Raw genomic sequence first — 25,214 nt, 5'->3', positions numbered from 1 at the left:
GCGCTGTTGTAGTTCTTTACATCAAAGCACTTCCTCCTGGGACAACACCACCAGAGAGCCGTGACATTGGTCCCGGTAAAAAAAAAAATACGACTGAGGATATTCCAAGGACTTATCCGAAAGTCTCTTTAAACCTCTGTTCTTTGCTTCTTACTTTTTCTTTGGAACATCCCCCTCTTACACAGAAAATAAATGTGGTAGCACTCAGCACGGCTGCTTTTTGTGGACCTGGATGGATTGCATGCAAGCGATGAGATTGGTTTCAGTGTTCCCCGTGGACTCAAGCCTTTGGTGTTTGGTGATAAATGCCTCCTGTGTGGTAATACAGTGTGATTAACGGACACAGCCCAAAGCCTGATCCCTCCTCTCCCTCCTCGCCGCACCTGAATCAATCATCTACATGGAAAGACCCCAGTCTTGTGCAGGAACAGCTGCTCAGAGCGCCGCTCTCTCCTCTCTCACTTTGGGAGAGCAGGGATGGCTGCAGGACTCACTCTGAGATGGAGTAGATACGAATAGATCAAGCAAACGCAGCCATTTGCGGTGGTGATTGTTTGCTCGTGCTTATGTTGCATGCATTTTTAAAGACACATTCAATCCATAGTCCGATAATCACAGATAAAGATGTTTATGTTCAGCTGAATGATATTTCTAACCAGAGCCCTGTTTTAATCACATGATTTCCCTGCACCCACACCCTGGATAAGACATTTAAATCTCTTTTCAATCCGTGAGTCATTAAGAAGTCCTGTGAAAAACCAAAATGAACCAGTGATATTTAAAAAGAAAAGAATTAAAGTGGCCAAAGTGAAGCAGCTTAGAAAATTGTGTACGTGCTTTTCTCTGGCCTTCATTTTTACCTGGCTTTAAACTAAACTGGTGCAGTACCCAATATAATCCTGCCTGTTTGGAATGGGCTGTTTGTTTGGTTTGTGGTGATGGTTGCTTCTTTCTTTCTGGAACTGTAAAAGTGACCTGCAGTAATTCAGCCAGAGCAGGTAAAGACCGGCTGAGGGACTCAGTCCACAGAACCCTGAAGCTGCACCAGTGCTGCTGCACAAAGAGCTGTTCACCTGTTTTCAGTGACTCTTGTTCAGTACGCAGAACCCTGATCTGGAGAATCGTTGCTGTTGTTATAATCGACAATATCACTTGCATTGATGAGTCACAGCTGCTACAGAGCGCTGGTCACCTGTTTATTAAAAATGATTTATATTGAACGTATTGCGTCACAGCGCATCCTTAGGCCATTAACAATACACATATTTCTGAAACTATTAGAATGATGTTTTGTAATGCTTCTTTCGTTTTCACTTTACATAAAATATTTTCAATGCATTCTTTTGTAAATAATAATAAAAACGTACAACCCTTTGTGCCACCTACTCTAAACATCCACAGAATGGATACATCGCCATTCTTGTGATGCAGAGGTGACACGGTGGGTTGAATATAAAAGAGTAACTTGACACATGGCTCCTCTCTTAGCAGCCAGCATGATCAAATTTGAGATTACAACCTGACATTAAAAAAAGGCTGCAGCAGCAGTTTTACAAATAGCCATGAAACCATATCATTGGATGGGAGATTATGGCTGTGGCATAAGCAGTCAAATCAATCCCTGAGTATTTCTGTGCGAGTCGATAGGGGATCCAGGTTTGGCCCATTAGTCATGTTGGCACCTTGCATTGCATTCCCAGGCCTGATACAAGCCTGCAACTTCTCTGCACAATGGTGCTGCTGAAGGCTCCAATATAATATAATACACTGACTTTTATAGGTGTGCGAGAGCCGGAATCAATGCTAATTTATGTCATGTGGTATTAATATGTATGGGTTTGTTCTCCATCTTGAAATATTTAACAAAGGCGTAATCAGCTTCTTTATGGCATCGGGCAGGAAAAAGCCATTTGCTGGAAATTCACGTGTATTGCTCAAAATGAGGCACTCAAAGACACTTAATACTGTTCCTCCCTCTGTAAGTTATTATTATTCACAGACATGGCTGGCATCACAAGTGGAGCAAATGCCTCCAGTGTTAAGACAATTTCCTTTCACCACACTCGAAGAGAAAGTAAATAAATTCACAGCTCAGTTTCCAAACATGAGAGCGGAGGCACGTGCAGAATGACGAATAAGGCAAAGTTCACCCTCTACTGCAGATTGAGGCCTTATGAGAAGTTAACTGATCCCGGGATTTGTGAGTGGGATTTACAGCTCTGTTTTGTAGCCGCTCATCCAGCACCTCGAGAGGACCGCCTCCCATTGAGGGACATCGTATTCCTATGATGAGGTTGATGTGCTGTATCACAACATGTGCTGCGACATAATGCTATTTGTTCCACACCAGCGCTCTGCGATGCCGCAAGATGTTACTCGACTCTCCAGTGCCGTACTGTTGTTAGGACGGATTTTCAATCCATACTTATTATACTGTGGCCTGGGATCCAATTTAAGGTGCAATATCGTCGGTGGGCGCGAACAGAAATTGATCAAAATGTGGAAATTCTTCTCCTTCGGGACATAAACAACTGATTAGTCACCATAACATACAACAAAACACACCATATCTGATGCTTCTATATAGAAAATATTACTCTTGAATAAATGCCAAATCAGACAGCTACAGATAGTTGGGGATTTTCTAGATTATAAAAACTTTTTAATATATCAAGCTGCATCAAACACACTCATGAATATCAGTTCTTTAAACATGCCGGATTTTTTTCCATCAAGATCCATTAAATATTCTCTGTGAATTTAATGAAAATTCAGCAAAACGCAAATGTTTAAGAAAGTGAAAAACTATTTTATGGATCGACCTCCTGATCTGGATCCACAGCAAAATTTTAGTGGAGTCCTGCCGCATCCTTCCACAGAGTTTCATTCAAATCTGTTGACAAACCGACCCCCAAACAAACGGACAGGGGTGAAAACATAATCTCATTGGTGAATGTGATTAAAAGGTGCTTTTGCTTCACATGCTGGCTTTATATTAAATGATACATTGAACATTAATAAAGACAAGTATCTGTCTTTAAGTATGTGCACTGCCAATCAAATATCTGTAATCCTTTTCCAAAACAAACAAGAACAAGCACCTATTTATAAATGCAGGAATTTAGGAGGCAGTCTGGACTGCAATCTGTTCAGTGAGATTATTCAAATCGCTCTCACGGCACAGCTCACTGATGCAGCAGCACAAGGAAGACGCAGGAGACATCAGCGGAAAAGATGTTATACAGTCAACATCTTTTATCGATTACTATTTTATTGCATATGTGCCAGAAGACGTTGGATCGGCACACTCTCCAGCACAATGTTAAGGTGACTCTACCATGTGCTCACACTTTGAATGTGCTCGGTGCTCAGTCAACCACTGAATCCAAATTGGGGGAGCAGCCAGAGGGAAGCAGGCCTGAGCTAACCTCCCCACAGTATAACTTACCTGTCACCAGCTTGGCCCAGATAAGGACAGATGACTTTTCCCGGGGTTGTTATAATACATCAACTACAGAGGTGGTTATTCTTGGCATTGCCCCCTCGTCAGCTCTTACAGGTATCAGTTGAGAAATAACACAGATCTGCTGGAGTTTTCCCATGTCACTGTTCACTGGTACGTCAATGCGTCAAATAAACAACGTACTCGCCCAGTCGCCCACACACAGGCAAGAAAATTCCTCTGTGGATTAAAAAGAAAGCTCACCAGGTCTGCCTTCTTTGTGTGATTTCAGAACATTTTTTCTTTTGTCTTCTTTCTGCTTCTTTTCTGTGAGTCTTGGAATTAATGCTACCACAAATACAAACTAAGCGCTAATAAAAACAAGTTTCCCTGTTTATTTTGACTGAAGCACAACCGAATACTGAGTCTGAGGCCAAATATTTGTACAACACAGCATAAAAGAAGCACCAGCCAATTGTCTTCAAAGCAATTTTCATGAACTTGCTGATCAGGCAGCTCCTGATCAACAAACACTTAAGAATTTATGGTAGAAAAAATCTTCAAGTTTCTCTCAATTACTTTTTTATGGACTCTTTAAAGCACAGAAGTAGAATGTTCTTTTCTCAATTAAAGGGAAAACAGAGCCAAAGTTAATTGCCCCTCTGATAACAGGAGCACTTGCGCGGCACAGCCACCAAACAGGCCTCATGGGGACATTAAACACAGGATCTTTGAATTGCTGCACCAGCTGACTCATTCTCATCACACTGATGACTGCATTTAACTAGATCAGTATGAGGTGCTTTGCTTCTCTTCTTTTTTACTTCAGTCTAGGGGGTGATCACAGCCTGATCACAAGCTGACAGGGAAGTGGGAGTTAAGATCCATGACAGCACATCTGGGATCTGAGCTTCCTGATGTCACACGGTTCAGAATTAGCACAGGGTATGTATCACATGAATGATAAAGATCTAAATGAGAAAACAGCAGATTGTTCACAGTTTCATTGGTTTAAGAGAAAAAACTGAGCCCCAAAGAATATGCTCTACATTACGGTTCCTGATACGACAATGCCAGTTGTAACAAGATCTAAAGGTTCATTTATGCTGCCTTAATGCATGAAAAGATGAAATACTGTCACTTTCCACATACTGAAATGAATCTGTTACATTAGCATGGTTGTTAACTAATACACCCACATGGTTGAGAGTGTCTGGAAACATAATTATGATAATAAATCTCTTAAGAAAGAGCCAAAGTGGATGCATTGTAAACAGCCATGATCCAACTCACAAACTCGCAGTCTCTCCTGAAAGTTCTTCCATTGTTGACATTTTTTTCCCCATGTCATATGGTGTTCTTGCTTAAACTATCAGCTACACTGCCCCCCAGAATATCTGGTGATACTGCTCCATCTGCTCTGTTTCATCCGTTTCCAGAAAATTTCACAAGATGTGCACAGATACAGATGAAATGAACATTGTGTCCATGTGAATGGACAAAATAAAAGTGTGAAAGTGAGCATGAACTGAAGGATCCGTCCATATCCGTAAATGTATCTCGAGTATAAATGAGCCTCAAGTATACCCAAGTCAGCTTCGAGAAAACTGTGGATCACAAGGGTCCGAGCCAACCTCTTGACCAAATGTCACACTTTAATCACACTATAAAAGCTGAATCAGGCGATTGGAGACTCATATTTGCTAGACAAGCAAGTATTTGACAGCGGCAGCAAAGCTACAAGAATGCTCTGGCGAGCTGCACAGCTTTCATTAACTAGAGTGGCTTTTAGAGGAGGATGCTAGCTTCCATGTAACATCTCAAATAGTCCCAAGCTAAATGGACAAAGACAAATATTCTTTATAACTCATACACATGCAAAGCTACTTCATCTTTCCCAAATGGTAATACTGCAATGGGCTATAAGGGCTTACAGTTATTCAATCAATGTGCCCTGAGCAATAATGAAGACAACTCAGGGCTCCCTGTTTGGTGCATCATGCATCAAGCAGCAGATTTCTGTGTAGAACTGGGGCAACAATGGAAGACAGACATGGCAAAAAAAGAAATCTTCCTGATTTAAAATTCTGAAAACTGGGTGCACACTCACATAAAGAAATACACATCTTTACTCAGCCGAGCATTGTGTGATAAAACCAGGATTACAACAGAGACCCTAGAGATTTTCATCAGTGGCAAGGATTATTCTGACTCATAGCTCTTAAAGTTTGTCTCATCATCTGAGCACAATTTCCAACAGTTTTTCTTCAGTATGAAACTATTGTATTACTTCCTATTTAAGTGCTCTGACAATGTTAATTGAAACCTGCACATGTCAGCATTCATGTGGAGTTGCACCAGATGAATGTAAATCCAATATTCGCTGTATTTACACTCTGTTTTTGGTCTCTACCACCTCTTCAATTGAATATCTGTTCCTTCAGCTCCTGAAAGCTCCACTGTCTGTGCAGCTGCGCTATAGGCAGGCGCAGGTCGTGGGTTTTTATACCCTTTCTGATTGTGTCTGGAAACAAGGTTGAGAAGCACAATTAAAATAAAACAAAAGTTGCGGGCTTAGCAGAACTGAGGAGAGCTGCAGAGCTGGGAGATAAATCTGTGTATTCATCACCACAAGCAATCCCTTTCCCATTATAATTGATCATTGTATCAATTATTGTCAAAAATATGAATTAGAGCAGCTTTACCATACGTTTTCAACATTAATACATTAATCTGCCCCATTTAACCCAGGCATTATAGCTCTCTTGTAAAGTTGACTTTAAATGTGAAACACGTAAGTAGTGTATGTTTAAACAGCCAATATGACGTAGAGAAGAGATACTCTACAGGAACCATTTTAGGAATTTCATTTCATTGTTCCTCCCCAAGAGTCCATCTGTTTGATATAGTATCAAACCTCTTATCAAATATTAATGTCTGAGCCCAAACCAACAGTCTGACAAGGTTGAGTTAAGCATGAGCTCTTTTTCTTACCCTCCGCTGGAATATCCGCTTCAAACTATTCTCTTGTTAAGCAAGTCTTTCTGAAAAAAGAAAAATAACACTCCACATTTTCTCTGCCATTGTCTAATTTGGACCACACTGACTTCCTTGACAGCTTCATTTTCTTTTAACGATGGTGAACAAATGACTGGTATATGCTGTTGCACTCTCTCTAGAGGTAACACTTACAGTAATTATCAAACCAACTGCGACTACTGCTCAGGCCTGCTAGCAATGACGACTTGAATTAATGACACATGAAAAGCAATATCTGCGCCCTAGAAGTTCAAGGCCTGCAAGGGCACTCTCAGCCTCCACACATAATAAACATCCCATCATTGTGGTGAGCACTTTGCCTCCCACATCTAAGAACATGACCAGAACTGTAAATCTGCTCAACTCTCCTCCTTCGGGTTCATCTGCGTCTGTGGGGGCTTCCATTACCCTGCTGCTTCACTCTGTGTCATTGAGGTCTTTCAGTGTCACTCTCAGATGAAGAAAGAGGCTTCGGAGTGCACAGAAGAAAAGTCCATAAAATGTAACGAGAGAATCTATCAATTCACTGATATCAATGTTTTTAATTAAAATTTTAAATTTGTGCTTTTTTTTCTTGTCTTGCACATCCAACTGATATTATCAACCATAGACTGTGTGTAAAGATGGAAGATGTGACGGCTCCTCGAAAGTGAAGCCAAATCATCTTAATCAACCCCTGGTGGCTGGATGCAGTATAGGTCATAAACAACGCCTCCTCCATGTTAGTGGATGGGACCTGTGCCTAACTATGTCAAACCCCACGTTAAATACAAATTCTCAAAGATGGTATCTGTCATTTTAGGTAGTTCTTTTCACATCGATGCTAAGAATGCTAGGTATGCTCAGGTGTTCATGTTTCCGGTATGCTTGGTCTTATCATTGGCAGCTGAGATAGACTCAGGATTGGTTGAGTACATGTATCGCAGCAACTTCAATACAGTGGTTGCACTACTGTGCAGATTCTGGCTCCAAATAATGTCAAAACCTCAAGATGGTGGGCTCAGTATCCAGGATATTTTTGTGCGGAAGGAAGGGGAGACACGCCATCCAATTTCATATACAGTATATGTTCCCAATACAGGTTGAATACTTTTTATAAAGCTATGATATAATACTTTACTGAACTGTACTTTTTACCTTCATATATTGGGGAGCTCAGAGGAAAATGGAAATATTACACTATAGAGTTGAATGACGACAGGGCAAACTGATGAGCATCCCGCCATGTAATTATAGATGATAAGGTGAAAATTGTTTTCTGAACTGATATTTCCAAAGAGAAAAGATATACAAGTCAAATATACAGACAAGATACTGTGTAGTTAACCAAAGAATCTATGTGAGTAAAATACAACAGCTCTCAGCATTCAAGTTCATTTGGGTCAGCTTAGTAATGAGTCCCTCCCACAAGCTGGTTCAGGGAGAAGTGCAGCAGTGGTACATGTCATGCACAGGTAGCAGACAGACTGAGAGATGCATGGTTTAGTGCTCAGAGCTGTAAGTATTAATGACCACACAGTAATTGCAGCTCTCTCTGCATCACTTGTTATGAATAAAATATGATGTGGAGTGTTATTCAGCCAAGGATCAGGCCGTGTCATCAGTGCGCCATGTAAGTAATAACAATGTATTACTGCTCCTGCTGGACAGTTGCAGGAAAGAAAGAGAATGTGAATAGGTTATTGTGGCGACTAGTGAGGTGGGTGGGGGGACCTTATGGAATGTTCATAGATTTGCATTTCTACAAAAATAAGTAGATGAGATACACATACTTATAAAGTTGCATAATTAAAGCAAAGAAACATGATTAATAAAGCATGGCCTCAGCCAAGCTGGTAATTCCTTTAAAGTAATGCTATCCATCATTCAAACTCTAAACTTGAGGAACTGTTAACGTGCACTGAACTCCGGATATTCCCCTCAAATTATCTGGAGGGGTTGTATGTGAGAAGAAAATGTCAGAGTCAGTTGCTGAGGACATTTTATGGTTAATTTTTCCTGCCAGCTCCCCAGAAAAAAACTTTGGGGAATGTCAGAGTGAACCTTTGTTAGAATAAAGCAGATACACACTGCAGACACCCTTGGTAACACCTTCCTGCCAGTCTACGTAACATAAACCTTGAGGAGACTGTGATGTAAACATCCAGAATCACAGCGGACGACATCTTCTTCTGCCGTTGCTTAATAGGCACATCTCTCGCTCTGTGTTTCATCAAAGAGGGGCATCGAGTGTCCGTATTTGACTCGTGTTCTGGCTTAGTTCTCTTTGTACTTCTGAACCGAGCATTCATTATGCATAAGCAACAAGAACGTTGCTAATGAAGATTTTATAATTGATAAAAACTGCAACATCAGCATGTGTCTTGAATTACCATGAGGCCACAGTTAAAAGGGAGGGAACTAAGATGAACTGAAAAGAGGGACAAGCAGGACTGTCCAATGAGGAATTTAAACGTATGTATATTGATTCAGCTGCTCTGAATATTGTCCACATCCTCCGTGTGGATGTTTATGGTCTAAACAAATCATAAATTGATGCACCTGCTAAATAAGTAGGCAATGGATGAGACAGGATACAATAAAACAGATCGGGTTGCTTCTGAAAACAACTATAAAAAAATAAATCAATTGTTGATTTGGTGTCTCTACATGTATTGAGGTTTCTGTTGTTTGTATTTTCAAACCAAATTCACATTTTCAACGCCACATATTGAAAAAAATTTCTTTATGAACTGAAATGTAGGCAGAAAATAATTTGCTTGTTTGTAATTACTAGCTCAAAAATGAAAAGGTGTGCACTGTGCAAACACTGCTGCACACTACTCACTATATTTGATATCGAAAAATATATTATATATATTTATACTTTTAAATTGTTTGATTTATTCAGTTTTATTCAAATATGTTAAGTACCAAGGTTTTTTAATCTATTTGTATCTATTTTATTGGTTTTATCATCACATTTTTACAATCTTTCTTATTGTTTTTATTCCAATTTTATTCAGATATGTTATACACCTATCGTTGTTATATGTCATAATCCTGCGGCAATGACGTTATTATGGAGAGAGAGAAAATGTTTCTCCTTTCAGTGCACGACACTTCCTGACATTGTGTGTTTTCACCATGTGTTGCTTGGTTACCTTGCCTGCTACCTGCTTCAAGTTACCTGTTTACCTGTCTGCTTATAAACCTGTTCTTCTTCATTTATTTTATTAAAGTAGCTTCACTACATCAGTGAACTACCTGTTTGACAGCGCTGGGCTCCTCCTGGGCTGAGTTCCTATCACCCGCTGTGATTTTTGTATGAATGGTGACATTCATGCATGAATGTGTGTGTGTGGTCCAATGACCTTGAAGCTGCGACATGACTGTTAGTAATGGTGTCAAAATGAAGAAATATCTTAATTTGTTTTTTTAAATCATGATCAGATGGGAGAGTTTGACAGAACTGTGAGATAAGCAAATACTAGTATTGCCTTTCATCTACAGTGGACATTTAAAATGAATGTGGTTGATATTTGCTCATATACAATTCTGAGGTCATTAAACTTAGATGATAATAAAGATATTTACAGCTGATTTATTCAAGGTATATGTTGTATGCTACACTAGAGACTTCAGGCTGTATCTTTGATAATCACATTTCCTCACCTCAGACCTGCAGCTGCAACAATAAACCTGTGATGCTGTTTTTTTTTTCTAATCTCAGAGACATATTCTGATGGTAAAAGAATGGAATTTTGCAGAGACTGAATAAGCTTGCTCTCAATTCAATAGAAGGCAACATCAAATGTTTCTCTGATATTGACCTGCAACCTTTTACGAAACATGCAAAAACTCTTCAGAACACATGGTTTACTCAGACCTTGCTTTATGCATTGGTAAAAAAGCACATTTTGAAAATCAGCTCCTTGTTTTGTGATCTGGTGTCATACTGAATAAAGTGCATTAGGAAACTACGCAGACCCCTTTACTCATTTTTTATTCCAGCCTTAAAGCAAAACAGAATTTTTGACATTTAGTTATTTAAAAAGAAAAGCTGAAATATCCTCGACTACATTTATATGGACACAATATTCCAATATTGACCCAATTAAGACAATAGTCGGAACCCAACTCTAAACAGCATTTTCTGATTACCTTAACCTGAATAAGATCATACTTGGAATAAGGAGCAATAAATTAAGACATGTTTTCCCATCTTAGTTACATTTAAGACATGTATGTGCTATTTAACATGTTAACGGGAACATAAATAGAATATTCCAGCAACTCATGTAAAGACCATAACCAAAATAATGTCTTATTCTAAATAACATCAATGGTTGGATTATTGGTGTATATGTAGAAGTACCAAAGTTGGAGACATAAGTATTCAGAGCCGTTGCTATGACACTTGAGGTTTCTACACGTTGACTGGAGTCCACCTGTGTTAGAGTCAGTTGATTGGGAAATATTAAAAAGTCCTACATGTGTATCTCACATCTCACAGATGACCATGCATATCAGAGCAAGCTATAATGTTAAATGAACTGCTGCAGAGCTCACAGACAGGACTGCGTCAATGGAATAATGAATGTAAATTGGTGAGGGATTTTTTTTTTTCAGTGTGGCTACAAAAAAACATGAAAAAAGTGAATGTATCTGAATACTTCCGAATGTAAGTACCTGACTTACTCCAAACCAAGCACTTGGATAATAAATATGCAACAATCAGAAATGATTTCTGTTCTGAAATAACCTGGTAGACAAACTGCTCAGCAAGCCTCATTCATTCAACTGAACAAGGCTGAACCCACACAGAGAGCAACTTCAGTCCACCACTTAGTTTCTCCAAAAAACAGCCCTGAAGAAATCCGGCCTATACCTGCCCCACTTCTCCCGCTCACTGACTGACAGCACACTCCAGAGGAACCACACTGCAGGACACACACACTGATCTGGGCTGACGCGGCTGACCTTTCTGCACGGCTGGTTGTGCTGCGCTCCCTGCCCGGCTGAAAAGGCCATACAGCGCCATGCAGGCACAGCCATCGCAGCCCGCCTCGCCCCACCTCCACCTCTTGGTGCCACCTCAGAAGCTGGCAAGGTGAATGGCTGAGACTGCAGAAAAGACAGCCACTCAATCTGAGAGCCTTTCAACCAGATAACAAGGGCATGCCATCTGAATTTGGCAGTGATGTATGATTGGTATTCCCCATTGCACCCTTAGGTGGTATAAAGATTTTCCTAGCAAGTGGATTATTTTAGTTTTCAAGGGAGTAAGAGACCCTTTTTTTTTACTTTGGCCTGATATCATTAAGTATTTTTTAATTAAGGCATTGCTTATACACAAAATGATGATGAAGATGAAATTTGCATAATGCTTTTAGTCATCCCACTTAGGAAATGTGCCGTGTGCAGTGGATGCTTAGAGAGGGGTCTAACGGGGTGCGTCTGCCAACACGTCATGGTCGAGGCAGAATCATCTCAGAATAGATGCAGCGGGAGCCCACTAAAGAACAAGGGGCGAGGGGACGGTAAGTGCAGAATAGATGCTGCAGCTGTGAAATGAAGAGCTGTCACATCCAGTGAGCACTTTCCAGTGTAAAGGAAACACTTGGCACAGCAGAAATAAATCATGTGCTCTTGTACTTCAGCGTGCAATTGTATTTTTCCAAACAGAGAAGGAAATTGTCCGTTGTTCAAAAATGCAGCGTGTGCCTGGGATATATCTGTTTACTTGTGAGAGAATCTTTGAGGATTTATAACCGACTAGATGTTTAACTTTTGGATTAAAAGACAGATGCTGTTAAAAAGTCAGGGACTCCAAAAACATTCACTGCGTTGAAAAATACATACATCCACTCTGCTGTATACAATGCATTCAATGAAATGTATTTCCATCTGCAATCACTGCTGAGAAACAGCAAATGCATTACACATGAAGTGGTTCTTGGCTTTTCCTCTCCGATAACTTCATCTTCTTGCAATCATTTGAACTCCTGAGATGATGCAGCATCAAATATCAAGCCTTAATGTGGTGCGATAGTAGTGACTACAATTTTTTCTGGCCATTTTCAGTAGCTGCAATTAGAGCTTTGATCCAGCGACAATGAATCACCACAGTGTTGTGGAACAGTTGAACCGTGTCATTTCTTCTATGAAAGGTGAGTTCTGTAAATGGCTCTGAACTATTGGTAAATGACACAGTCAGGGGGGATAACAGCAGCAGCTGGGCAGGAACAAGTTCACTGTGTGTGAAGGGCTGATGTGAGCACAAAGGACAAACGCGGGTGATTTATATGATGGTCGAGCAAAGAAAAGGTTTTCCTGAATGCTGTGTTGGTATTTTCTAACATTGGGTGATGCACAATATAATGCAAATGTAAAGAATCTGACTGCTGGGTGATTGGTGCAAACTAACATCACTGATAGAAAGTTGTGGCTCTATTGTTCCACACTTCCTGACATAACTACAATATATCTCTTCAGGTGGAGATTGTGAGTGAGCACCCATCCTGTGCCATGTTCCATCACTTCAAGGTTCAAGACAGGAGCCTGGATTAGAGGTTAAGGAAGCATTTTAGGCCAGGTGTGAACAGATGTACTTTGCAGTGTCCTCGTCTGAACAGGGTCAAAATGTGGAATGGATCAAGGGGCCCTTTGGAGTGTTACAGATCTGTGAACCTGGTGGTACAGTGTGGGGACCAGAGTGGAAGTTTTGTAGCTTATGTCTTTTCACTCACTCTTACACACACACACACAGTCATGTCTCTGTGACTTTAGAGGACATTACCATGACTTGCATTGATTTTCTGGAGACTTACTCAAACCTGAACTATACATAGTATAGTTAAGGTTAAGGTATAGTTACGGAAACCTAACCTCGACCTAAACCTAACCTTAACACTTGTCTTCGCCCTAACATTTAATGGTTTACATTATGGGGACTCTCTTTTTGTCCTGGTAGGGAAGACAAGTCCCCACAATGCTGCTGTTTAAAGAGATTTACTCAACGTGAATAATACCTGGACCACACACACACACACACACACTTATTCTAACCTTACTACTTGTCAAAAACACTTAACCTAACCTAAACCTTGGGGTAACATGTCTTCACCTTAATATTTAATGGTTTAAACAGATTTGCTCATCATGAATAGTACCTGGACCACACACACACACACACACTGTACCTCTTGTTCCTCTGGGCCTCCTTCTTATCCATAATGACGGGCACACAGTTCGTTAGCTCGGTCCAGTCTGCGTGCAGCCCGCAGCTCCAGCCGGTGGAGAAGCGGGAGAAGAGCCAGGACTCGTCTCTGCCCGGCCGGTGACATGTGCACTTCTTCTGGCCCGGCTTGCAGTCGCACGGCTGCTCCAGGCGAATATTCCTCACCAGGTGCCTCCCGAAAGTGGTGCCCCCGGTCTTCTGGATGTGCAGGAACGCGATCACGTCGTCCCCTTTAATGTTGAACTCCACGTGTCTGTCCAGGTCCCGCTCGGTGAAGTTGAATTTGGAGGGCAGCTTCGCGGGGCTGTCGTCCTCCAGGTCCTGGTCCCTGTAGAAATCATCCGTGTCCTGGTCCTGGCTGGAGAGCAGGCTCACCCCCTTCAGCTTCTCCCCGGTCTTGAAGTGGCACGAATTGCTGCCTGCGGGACATATGTACTGGTAACCAATCATAACAAACAGCACCGCCAGGATAGGAACCAACATGAGCTTACTGGATCTATCATCCATTGTATCGAGGAGAGTGTCTTCATTCCATTACTGTGAATCAGAAGCGCACATTTCTCCTGTGGATCAATACCCCTCCATGCCTCAAGACACATTAAAGGTGCATTTTATTTAAGTGCATCATGTTCATGAAATATCCAGAGACACATAATCTGCACATAAAAGCCCGGGTCCGCCTATTTGCTCTTTTTTTCTGCACTGCGCTGTAAATCTTCTCCAAAGTCCACATTCACGGCATTACAAATGTTTGTCTGTCCAACTTCTGCAGCCGGTGTGGACGCGGGTCCGTGCAGACGACTCCCATGCTCCGGTGTCAAGTTGAAATTGATGCAACAAAGGTGAGTTTCCCTCATAAATAGTGTTGTTTTTAAATCGCAGCAGCGGGATTCAGACTCATTCCTGCAGAAACATCGCACGGCTCGTTTTGCAGTGACGGGCTGGTTCCGGCAGCATCCTGCACATCAGCATCCTCTGGCCGCCTGTGCAGACTGAAGCAGTGACTCTGAGAGGATGATGCTGCTGCTGCTGCTGCTGCTGCATCCCATCCGACAAACACCAGGCTATATGCGTTATATGCTCTCATCGTGCTGCTGGTGGTTGGAGGGGGTGCGAATCATCCCCTATCCCGTCAATCCCATAATCTCGTTTAACACAGAGCAAAACCAGAAAGTGACACTGAACTGAGACAACACCGAGATTTAAGCACTTATAAATACTAAATCCGGCTGTAACTTTTTTTTTTTTGTTGAGGCGCATTCATTCGAGTGTGACCTCTGGTGATTAAAGAGAAAGCACTGCCCTCTGATTACAGCCTGCACGGTTGCCAGTTTTAAGAGTACAGACTTATTTAATAGTCCAATAATGTCTAGTAGCTGCTGAAAACGCAGTAGTGTTAGGAAAAGCAATTAAAAGTGAATCAGCAGCTTCCTCTGCAGCAGTAAATCATAAATCTAAATAATCATAATAAAAATAATAATTAGAAATCCATCGATCTATCTATCTATTCATACATTCATCCATCCATATCCAAATGTATTTATTTGAATTGTGTGTAATTTAGTAGCCTAATTAGTATTCTTCTTTCATTAAGTCTTCTAATCTTGGACTTAATTAAGCACTAAAGCAAATGCTGCATGTGCTATAAGTTCATTAGTATTTAAAATGTCTCCAGTGGCCAACTGCCAAAACATGAAATAGAGAAAGGTATAGCAGAACCTTGAACCGTTGAAATTATGCAAAATTGGGATTGAATGGACAGCCCACACATTTTATACATGAGTATTAGTTCAATGTGGAACTACAACTCAAGTCACAGAATTGCCATCTGCAGCTCTGGGAGGAGCAATGCAGTAAATGACCCTGTGAGTAACTCAGTGAGTAACTCCATAACAATACCATTCAATTTAAATCTTACATTATACTCAAAACAAGCCTACTGGAAGTCTTTTCAACTTTAAGGAGAACTGCTTGAGATCAGAAATATAAAGTGATGAAAGCAGAGGTTCGAACCAGTTCGTTTAGATTCATGGTTGTGAAATTCACCAAGAATGATCAAAGACGGGAGTACGTATTAAATCTAAGCACAAATTCATCACATCAATTAGACCAATCTACAAATTAATCCTCATATTCGTACTAATAGCACACCTTTTTTTCAAAATAAAATAAATCAGATTAAAAAGGCACATGATAAAATTGATGCTGAAACCTTGTAATAAACTTTTCTGAAACTACATTTCTACTGTATGTTTAATAAAAGGAAGCCTTTTCTCCATGTATATCGCCAACGATAGCTGTAACCAGAGTAGTTACTGAAGTTCATTAAAAACATCCATACTTTTAATATACATGAGCTGAACATGTTATTCTAAAATTACAACCACAAACAATATGAGGAGGACCAGTGGGAACCACCAAAAAAGAAAAGAAAATGTATTTAGTGTTTTAGTGGCAGACACATTTTTGAAGGGATTCTGAATATCAAGTAATTGATCAACCAAAACAACTCCACAGTCAAACCATTAAGATGACACTGATTTTCTTTGGCATATACAGTCATTGTTAATGCAGATAAATGATATGCGTAGACTTAAATTGTGTTTATACTCATTTCCATGTTGTTAAAAAGAGTTCAAACATTTCAGTCACCGTCACTACAGCTTCAGCTTCAGTCTCTTTAGCTGTCTGCCGCTGTGCCTGATTAAAATTCCACTTTAGCATCACGTTTTAATTTAATTATTATCACATATACTCACTCTGAATATAAATATAATGTGAAAAACTGTGCCTGAAAACAATTACACACAATGCGCTGTTTTACAGGGTGAGGTTTTTACATATTTGAGTACCGGCCAGCTTCAGCCACCCTGATTGGCCGGCCGCTAGCTAGCTGCACCGGTTAGCCCGTTAGCTTTCCCAAAATATCTACCTGGAGCTTTTGCTTTGTATGGAAGCGGCCAGCATCAGTTTGGGGTGAGGGGTTTATTATTGGAAACTTGCTCTGTACTCCTACTCACACTGTTATTTAACACGCCATATTTGTTTCGTTAAATCCCGCTGGTGTAACGTAACGTTTTGATTCACGGTTAAAGTTAACTTTGATTTGAACGCTACTCAACGTAAATCACGTCTGTCTGTCGCCTCGACGCGTTTCTCTCTCCTGCAGCTTCCTCAGCAGCGTGTTTGCAATACTAAGTTTTAAATGATTTGTTGAATATATTTCCACACACACGCGTCAACGCGCAGCAGTGTTGTGTTTTCTGATAACAACTCACAGTAACTACGTGGCATTGGCTCTCAGAGGGCACAGAGGGACCGTGCTGACCCCCCGGTGTGCCGCTTCTCTCCGCAGGCTCATGACACGTCGCTCCGGACATCATGAGGACTGTTATTGTGCTGTCGCTGCTGCTGCTGAACATACATCATGTCACCGCTGCACCCAAGGGAGTCACTGCCAGCCTGAGAGCCAAATGGAGCATGACGCCTTTCCTCCTGGAGACAAGGTAACTCGTCGTCATCTGTACTAAACAGGGCTGTGTGGGGGCCCGTGCTCAATTAGTGGTTGAGTGGTTGCTGCTGGAGGGAAGGTTTCCTCAGACAGCTTCTTCTGTAGCTCCAATGGAAACTTTACATCTTGGAGTAATTGGATGTGGAATATCCAGAGACATCCCGGTATTGTTTCTGTAATGAGGTGCTGCTGTCTCAGTTGGAAGTTATTATATCATTAACACTGTTAATTACTAATCCGTGTTTCTAATATTATTAGACTTTGTGTTCATTAACACATGATATACACAGAGTTTCTGCCGGGTTTTTAAAAGTTCAAAATTTAAATTTACCTTGATATGTTTAAATCTGTTTTACCTAGATTTCTTATATCTTTGTGGATGTCATTTTGGTAACACTTTCTATTAAGGTACACATATTCGCCATTAACTAGGTGCTTACTAATATGCATAGAGGTTGCATACTAGCCCTTTATTAGCAATTATTAAGCAAGTATTAACACCTTATTCTACCTCTATTACACCATGAATTAAGATTTTTCCTTATATTACCTCCTAATTATCACTTATTGACTGTAAATTAATGCATTGTTGTTTCTGAATAATGATGTGAATAACCAGTGGGTTATTGGAGCCTTGCAAAGGGGCAAAAGTTTTATTATTAAATAGTACATTCAGGTATTGATCATGTTAAAGTTCATTCACAATTTCTTTTGTTGTGCTTTAGAGTGACTTTTCTTTTTACAAGAAAATGTTTAGGTGGTGTGCACATAGTTCTCAATGGTACAGATATTAATGCGCTGTCATAAAACTACAAATAAGATAGACATGGAGCTGGTAATCTACTACCACCTTGGTCAGAATTTGTCTGGGTACACTTGTTAGATAATGTGGCGTTTCAAAGGTAATTCTCTACTCCACTAATTCATCATAACTTCAATTAAGTAATTCTGGGACTGATCTTCCTTCACATCTGTTGTACTTGGCCCACATATTCAATTTCCTTTATTATGGTCTAGAAAAGTTTTGAAATATTCTTGATGAAACCTTCAGAAACTTTGTTGTACTGCATGACTGTAAGGCCAGTGTGGTCATTTACATAGACACTATGGAGCCAACAAGACTGGAGACGATTATTGCTAGAAAATCGAATATGATTATGTGGTTGGGCAGTCAAAAATGGCTGCTTGCTTACATACTTTGGTTATTTACTAATGCTGACTAATAACTTCATTTTCTCAATTGCAGTGAATTCATTGGAGAAGATGGGAATGAAAAATTCTGGCAGTTTGTCGACACTGTGAAAGAACTCACTGTCTACAAGCAAGGAGGTAAGTTTATCACAACCGAGGCTTGACTTCAGAAATATGATAACAGATTATAAATAATTTTGCACCACAAGAGGTGGTGTTCTCGTTTCCAAAGCCTCACTATTACAAATGTTGATCTGTCTTGCAGAGTCTGTGCGCTCCTACTATAACTTGGTCATAAAGAAGGCTGGTCAGTTCCTCACAGATCTTCAAGTTAATCTTCTCAAATTTGCCCTGGCTCTTCGGTCTCACTCACCAGCTGTTCATGCATCCCAGCAGGTATGTTATGATCAAATTCTTCTCACAAGCTGCTTCAGAATTCAGGAGAAGAGCAATTCTCCATCTCTTGTTACGGATGATTATATTGTCTCAATCCAGGTTGCTCCGCAGGCCTTTCTTTAAGTTTTTTCTCAACCACTTTGGCGTACAGACATTAATGACAATAATTATTCTCAGACCACTGCGTTGAATACTCTGCATCAATAACTCATTTTCTCACAACAATGCTTGGGTGTGTCTGTGGTTTCCCCTCAGAATGTGTAATGATAATTATCTATAATTGATTCAGTGACAAGAAGAGTCATCCATGGTTCCCTTTGGATTACGCTCAGATGCCTTCATTTACATGCTCATTATTTAAAACTAATGAATGTGACATTGAGCCTTTGTAGTTTAGCTAATTTAATGTTGTCATATGTAGCTTACAGGTTTCTTAAAATACTCATACTGCAGTTTTAGGTCCCAGAATTCCTGAATATGGACATTGTAAATATTGGATAGGACGACATCCTGCTCATACCAGAGAGAGTGGTCTATAAACACATGATGGTTTGAAGGAAGGGAGAGGCGGAAAGAGAGGACAGAGAATCGATTCTTATTTTCAATCCATAACCTCAGGGGCCCAAAGATTTTTTTATTTTCTGTTACTGTTAAGGGTGTAATGTAAGAAAGGTAATTCATAAAATTACATGCTGAGAAATCTGTATAAAATGCTTTTTATATGCCATGATACTTCTCAATTTGTTCTTGACTAAATTTGACTTTAATATTTAGTAGCTTCATATAATTTCAGTGCATGTTTCCACAACTTCTCAGTATTGTGATTGTGTCGGTTTCAGCACTGATAAGGAGAAACTTCATTTTTGTGACAGTGATGCACTGTAATGATGAATTCCTCTCATTTAAAATTGTGTTAAATATTTGAGTGAGTAATGGCCTTTTGCAGGTGAAATGAAGTTTTGTGCCGCACAATGTAAATCGGTGTGATGATTGCTGGAGAGTACTGAGAATAAATCAATCAGGTTTCAGATTTAACTGATTAACTTTGGCCCATGTTAAAGAGTGGGAGGGTGGCAGTGCTGGACTTGTAATTAGAGACTTGCCATGATGCATTTGTCTTTTATGCAAACTGAATCTCATCGCTGTGGTCACATGCATTTTAATGTGTGTAAACATTTATGAGAGCAAAAACACCAGGTCCTGGTAGCATTAGCATTGTGTGTAGACAGCGTGTTAAAAACATTTCTCTCCCTCCTGCCCTGAACAGATAGCCAGCGATGAACCTCCACCTGAGGCTTGTGCTGCCTTTGTCTCCATCCATGGACAACTTAGCTGCAGCACCAAGGACATCAAGAAGCTCTTGAAGACAGCTGCAGGCAGGTAACATATACCGTCTTCCTTTTGTGGACATCCTGATAATTAGTTTACATAATTTACTTGCTATAAATTGTATTCTTTGGTACATTCACTGACTGTAATTAACTGTGGTGTGTTTGTTTTCAGGCCAAAGCCATTTTTGTACAAGAGTGATCACACATATCCTGGAGTCAATAAAACAGATGTGCCAGTTGTGATCCTCTATGCTGAGATTGGAACCAAGAAGTTCAGGTCTTTTCATAAGGTGCTGTCCGAGAAAGCCCAAGAGGGCACCCTCATGTATGTGCTGCGGCATTTTGTAGCGGTGAGTAGCAATGGTATTACAGCAATTTTGAAATGATGTCCCGAAGATTACACTGACCTATGTTTCAGTGGACAAGTTATTTATTGATCTGACTTCTGATCTTTAGTTTTTTACACAAAACAGCTCAAACCAAAGGATTTCTCCTATGATCAGTAAATCCTCTGGAAAAAAAATCTAAACCAAGAATATTTGTTTCCCTCTGAGAAGTAAAGCCTAATATAACTTATCTGTAGATTTAGACCTCCATGGTTTCATCTTTTTATAGATCAGGGGTTTGGAACCTCTGACCTCCAGGTCATATATACGACCCATGCGAAAGTTACCCTCTTTGAAAGGGTCGGATGCCTGACAAGCAGTATTTATGAAACCACATTCCAACAGAGACAATGTTGTGTTGGAAAGTTTCATAGTGAGCGAGCTATGATGAAATTTATAAGTTGAATTTAAATGTCAAAAGTTTGATTCAAATAGTTGTCGATGAAAACTACATGTCTGTTTTCATGAGTTTAAGCTTGTTAGCAATGGGTGTGGCTGTTCAAACAGTTGAACCCACTAATTAGTGACCTATAATTTTGGCCATATAGTATATATAGATTTTGGTAGAAAACGTCTCCTCTTGGGTGGATCTCAGTTGGTAATTGTTTGTAATTGATGTCTGGCCTTTGTTTGCATTTAATTAATCACTTTGCTTTGCACTGCTGCAGGATCCTAAACCTCAAAAGATGCTTTTATCAGGCTACAGTGTTGAGCTGGCTATCAAAAGCACAGAATACAAAGCTGTGGATGACACCAAAGTAAAAGGTCAGTTGTTGACTAATCGAATGTGAGCTGGACCTCACTGTGTCCTAAGAAATGAAACACACATCTTTTGCTTTTTAGATCCAAAGACAGCTTTAAATACAGAGGAGGATGATAACGATGTACAAGGATTCTTTTTTGGAACATTAAAGTAAGTAGCTTAACCATAACGTGCTAATGTCTGTATTCCTGGTAATGCTGCAATGCATCCTGTCCTGTGTGAGACTTTATTAAGAGATTATTTGCCTTATAATTGTAATGTAATCTCTTCTTTTACCTCGTCTAAGGAAATCTCATCCAGAACTGCAGGAACAACTCGTTGAGCTTCGCAAACATCTTCTGGAGAGCACTAATGACATGGCCCCTCTCAAAGTGTGGCAAATGCAAGGTACCAATATTTTTTTTCATATTCAAATATTGTAAGAAAAAATTTTCATCAATATACATGGATACAATATTATTACCCTATTGTATCATCTCCTTTAATATAGTTCCCTTTATTGCCTTTTGTAGATTTTGTTGTGTAAACATGATGTGCATTTGTGTGTGTATCTACATATATACATTTGATTTTGTTTCGTGATCTCTACAGATCTAAGTTTCCAAGCAGCTGCCAGCATCATGTCTGTGCCAAAGTATGACGCTTTGAAGCTCATGCGAGACCTCAGTCAGAATTTTCCAAGCAAAGCCAGGTAAGTAAATCCATCCTTTTTTCTCTCCATCTGCCTGAGTTGCTAACACATTTGGTACCTTTTCAAATTTTGTTTTTTTGCAGCCCTGGTAAATATGTGAATCCATCCACAGCAAATGCTGTTATTTAATTGCACAGGAAATATGCTTTTTTAAAACCCATTTTTTCTTTTTTCTGTGATGCCTATTACTTTCACAATAAATACATCTATTGCAAAGATCTAATCAGCTTTTTTGATGCTTGCTTATTTTGGCTCAGGCCGCTTGTAATAACAGCAAAAAGCGCTGAGTAAGAGTTGTGTGTTTACAGGGAATTGACTGCAAATGTACCATCTTGAAGCCCACAGGTTTTTGGAGATTAAAACTGGCATTTTACAGCCGGCTGGGGATATGGTAAAAGCTGATGGTGACTGGACATGTTTTACTGTTCCCACAGATCACTGACAAGAGTGGCCGTAAAGCAGGAAATGAGAAAAGAAATTGAGGAGAACCAAAAGGTACGATATCATAAGCAGCATTCCCACATGAAAGTGCTGGAGGTTTTCTTTGATAACATCCTTTAACCACTGCACAAGTTTTATTTTAGAGAATGGTCTTCTAATCTATATCTGAAGTAAATCCCCTAATACCATCAAATGCAACATTTTATTCTAGCTTTTCTCTTATTCTCCACGCTTTGTGTTTTATGCTTCCTGCTGTAGTCTCTGTGCAAATTCTTTCTTGTAGAGAGATCAGACATTAAAGGGCTTTGGCATTCGATTAACACTTTGAGTTTGTTCTTTCAGCATCTCAGTGAGACCATTGGTGTTCACCCGGGAGATGGGGAGCTCTTCATCAATGGACTGCACATTGATCTGGACGTCCACAACCCTTTCAGGTAGAAACTCAGCAGGAGGGGCCAGTCATCTGCCTCCCCTGAAAACCTCAGACCTTCATCAACTCAGTAATCCCTTTACAGCAAGATCAGAGGTGGCTGCATTTCAAAGCCACTGCCACACGCCTAATATTTGTTTGGAAAATAACCTGTGGTTTTAATTTTACAGCATTTTGGACATCCTCAGAGGAGAGGCCAGGGTCTTGGAGGGGCTTCATAACCTAGGCATAAAAGGAGAACATCAGGGCAAGCTTTTGAAGTTGCCTGTGAATGCTGTGGATGACAACTATGCCTTAGATATCAGACATCCAGCCATAATGGTGAGTTTTGTCCAGAAAAAATATTCATCTGGCCCAGATCAATACTGAAGATGTTTTTCTTCATTGTGTACTTACACCAGGGTGTGACTTAATGGATCAGTCATCTGGCTATTGCCACAGTCTCAGGCCTACCAGAAAACCTCAATTATTAACTTGGAAGTTAACCAAGAAAAGCTATCAAATTTAAAACGTGCAAGTTTTCATTTTGGCCCCTCTGGCCATTTTAAAATTCATGTCATTTCAAGTTTCATCTCTCCCTCCAGAGACGATGTACTATCTATAATATGTAAAATATAACTGTCTGAGAGAGAGACAATGAAGAAGAGAGAAGACAGTGGATAATCGCTTCAATAACAAGTGCACATGTTAAATGTTTACACATCAGCTTGAAATATATATCTTTCCATAAAACTGTACAGTGATACAACATCATATATCACTGACTTTATTTACATGCATGAAATTACCTGTCTACTGAGCAGGCTGGTTACTCTAGTTAAAATATATGTAAGGTAATTCCGTACACCTTCTACATTCTTCCATCCATCATCTATGCCACTTATCATTTGATGCTTGAGAGGTGGGGAACACCCTGAACAGGCCTCCAGCATATGGAAGAGCCTACACACTAGAGTCTCCAATCAACCTAACCCCAAGGCTCCAGTCAAGCTGGGTGTTGAACTGGGAACCTTCTTACTCTGAGGCGACACCACCTTCTACAGCTTTTAAAGAATCCCTAATCAACTGACCTCGGTTTCATCATGAACCCAATATTTGTTTACTCTTCTCAGTGTTTCCCATACATTGATTTATTTGTGGTGGCCCACCACAATATCAACATCTACAGCCACTTATTGATTTTTTTTCCTTTTTAAGATTGCAAATGGCAAAAATGTCTTTGTTGTTGAGCTCTTGAATATTATTATTTTTCTTTACTTTCCAGTGGATAAATGACATAGAGAATGACCCAATGTACCGCAGCTGGCCAACTGGTATACAGGAACTGCTCAGAGCCACCTTTCCTGGCGTGATCCGGCAGATCCGACGCAATTTCTTCAACCTGGTGAGTTGACAGCAGGAGATATAGCAATTAAGGACAGTGTTCAGTGTGGTGGAGGTTTTTTGTTGACTCAGCAGAACACTTTGAAACTCTTTGGATACGTCTGACTCTTTTAGATACTTTCTTGTCAGATTATGGGTCATTTACCATCATAACGTCCTGCACATGACATAAATGAGCAGACGGAGTACATTTGGAATGCTTAAGACTGGTTTTGATGATCAAGGTATTCTGAGACGGGATGTGCTGTTCTGTCGTCTCTCTGATTATACCTTTTGTTGTTAGGTGCTGTTCCTCGATCCAGTACAAGAAGAAAGTGTCGAGCTGGTGAAACTAGCCGAGCTTTTCTACAAGCACAAGATCCCCCTGAGGTCGGTACTGTTATTTCTCACACCTCCACAGCTTTTTATGTGATCAACTCTTTGTATTAATAATCTTTACCAGGTAGTGATTCTCATTTCACCTGCAAATTGAATACTTGTTTTTGTCCCCCTTTCTCATAGAATTGGATTTGTGTTTGTTGTCAACACCAAGGACGAGATTGATGGCTTCTCAGATGCAGGGGTTGGATTCTACCGACTGCTGAATTACATTGCAGACGAGTATGATTTATCCCAGGCTCTGATGTCCATGGTCTCAGTAAGTAAATCACACACATAAATTTGTTTTTTCAGCGAGCACTTAGAAAAACGAAAGCTGTTTTCCCATATTTACTCTTGAGAATCAGATCCAGATATTGACCATAGTTGCCCTTTCACACAGACAGGTGACTGTTTGTGTCAGACATGTTTTTACCTCCCGGGATACTTGTTTGGTTCTGGTGAGGGGTTGCAGCTGGGTAGAGCATGTAGGGGGCAGGAAATGATGAAAAAGGACGCTGCCTTAACCCTTCTTCTTTAATCTTGAATGCTTGTATTCTCAATGCCAGGATAAGATTAGCGTTGCAGTACATGTTTGAAAGAATGATAATGCTCACTCCACGTTAGCTCA

General features: G+C 40.2%; 2 protein-coding genes across 4 annotated transcripts in view; one reads left to right on the top strand and one right to left on the bottom strand.

Moving 5' to 3' along the window:
- hs6st3b (heparan sulfate 6-O-sulfotransferase 3b) overlaps positions 1 to 14,355 on the bottom strand; it is a 55,693-nt gene extending 41,338 nt beyond the window's left edge. The window contains exon 1 of the mRNA XM_020089973.2: positions 13,666 to 14,355. Coding sequence (XP_019945532.1) covers positions 13,666 to 14,210 — 545 coding nt within the window. The 5' untranslated portion in view covers positions 14,211 to 14,355. The remainder of the gene's footprint in view (positions 1 to 13,665) is intronic.
- A 2,217-nt stretch (positions 14,356 to 16,572) lies between these two features.
- uggt2 (UDP-glucose glycoprotein glucosyltransferase 2) overlaps positions 16,573 to 25,214 on the top strand; it is a 35,010-nt gene continuing 26,368 nt past the window's right edge. For all 3 annotated transcript variants that reach the window (XM_020089971.2, XM_069532456.1, XM_069532455.1), the window contains exons 1-16: positions 16,573 to 16,679; positions 17,059 to 17,209; positions 18,461 to 18,543; positions 18,671 to 18,801; positions 20,069 to 20,181; positions 20,305 to 20,482; positions 21,187 to 21,283; positions 21,362 to 21,431; positions 21,568 to 21,668; positions 21,873 to 21,972; positions 22,407 to 22,467; positions 22,756 to 22,847; positions 23,014 to 23,164; positions 24,108 to 24,227; positions 24,510 to 24,595; positions 24,728 to 24,863. In XM_020089971.2, coding sequence (XP_019945530.1) covers positions 17,085 to 17,209; positions 18,461 to 18,543; positions 18,671 to 18,801; positions 20,069 to 20,181; positions 20,305 to 20,482; positions 21,187 to 21,283; positions 21,362 to 21,431; positions 21,568 to 21,668; positions 21,873 to 21,972; positions 22,407 to 22,467; positions 22,756 to 22,847; positions 23,014 to 23,164; positions 24,108 to 24,227; positions 24,510 to 24,595; positions 24,728 to 24,863 — 1,644 coding nt within the window. In that variant the 5' untranslated portion in view covers positions 16,573 to 16,679; positions 17,059 to 17,084. The remainder of the gene's footprint in view (positions 16,680 to 17,058; positions 17,210 to 18,460; positions 18,544 to 18,670; positions 18,802 to 20,068; positions 20,182 to 20,304; positions 20,483 to 21,186; positions 21,284 to 21,361; positions 21,432 to 21,567; positions 21,669 to 21,872; positions 21,973 to 22,406; positions 22,468 to 22,755; positions 22,848 to 23,013; positions 23,165 to 24,107; positions 24,228 to 24,509; positions 24,596 to 24,727; positions 24,864 to 25,214) is intronic.

Source organism: Paralichthys olivaceus, chromosome 10, assembly GCF_024713975.1.
Source record: "Paralichthys olivaceus isolate ysfri-2021 chromosome 10, ASM2471397v2, whole genome shotgun sequence".
Taxonomy (NCBI): Eukaryota; Metazoa; Chordata; class Actinopteri; order Pleuronectiformes; family Paralichthyidae; genus Paralichthys; species Paralichthys olivaceus.
The sequence above is the reverse complement of the archived record's forward strand: the minus strand, read 5'-3'. Positions and strand labels throughout refer to the sequence as shown.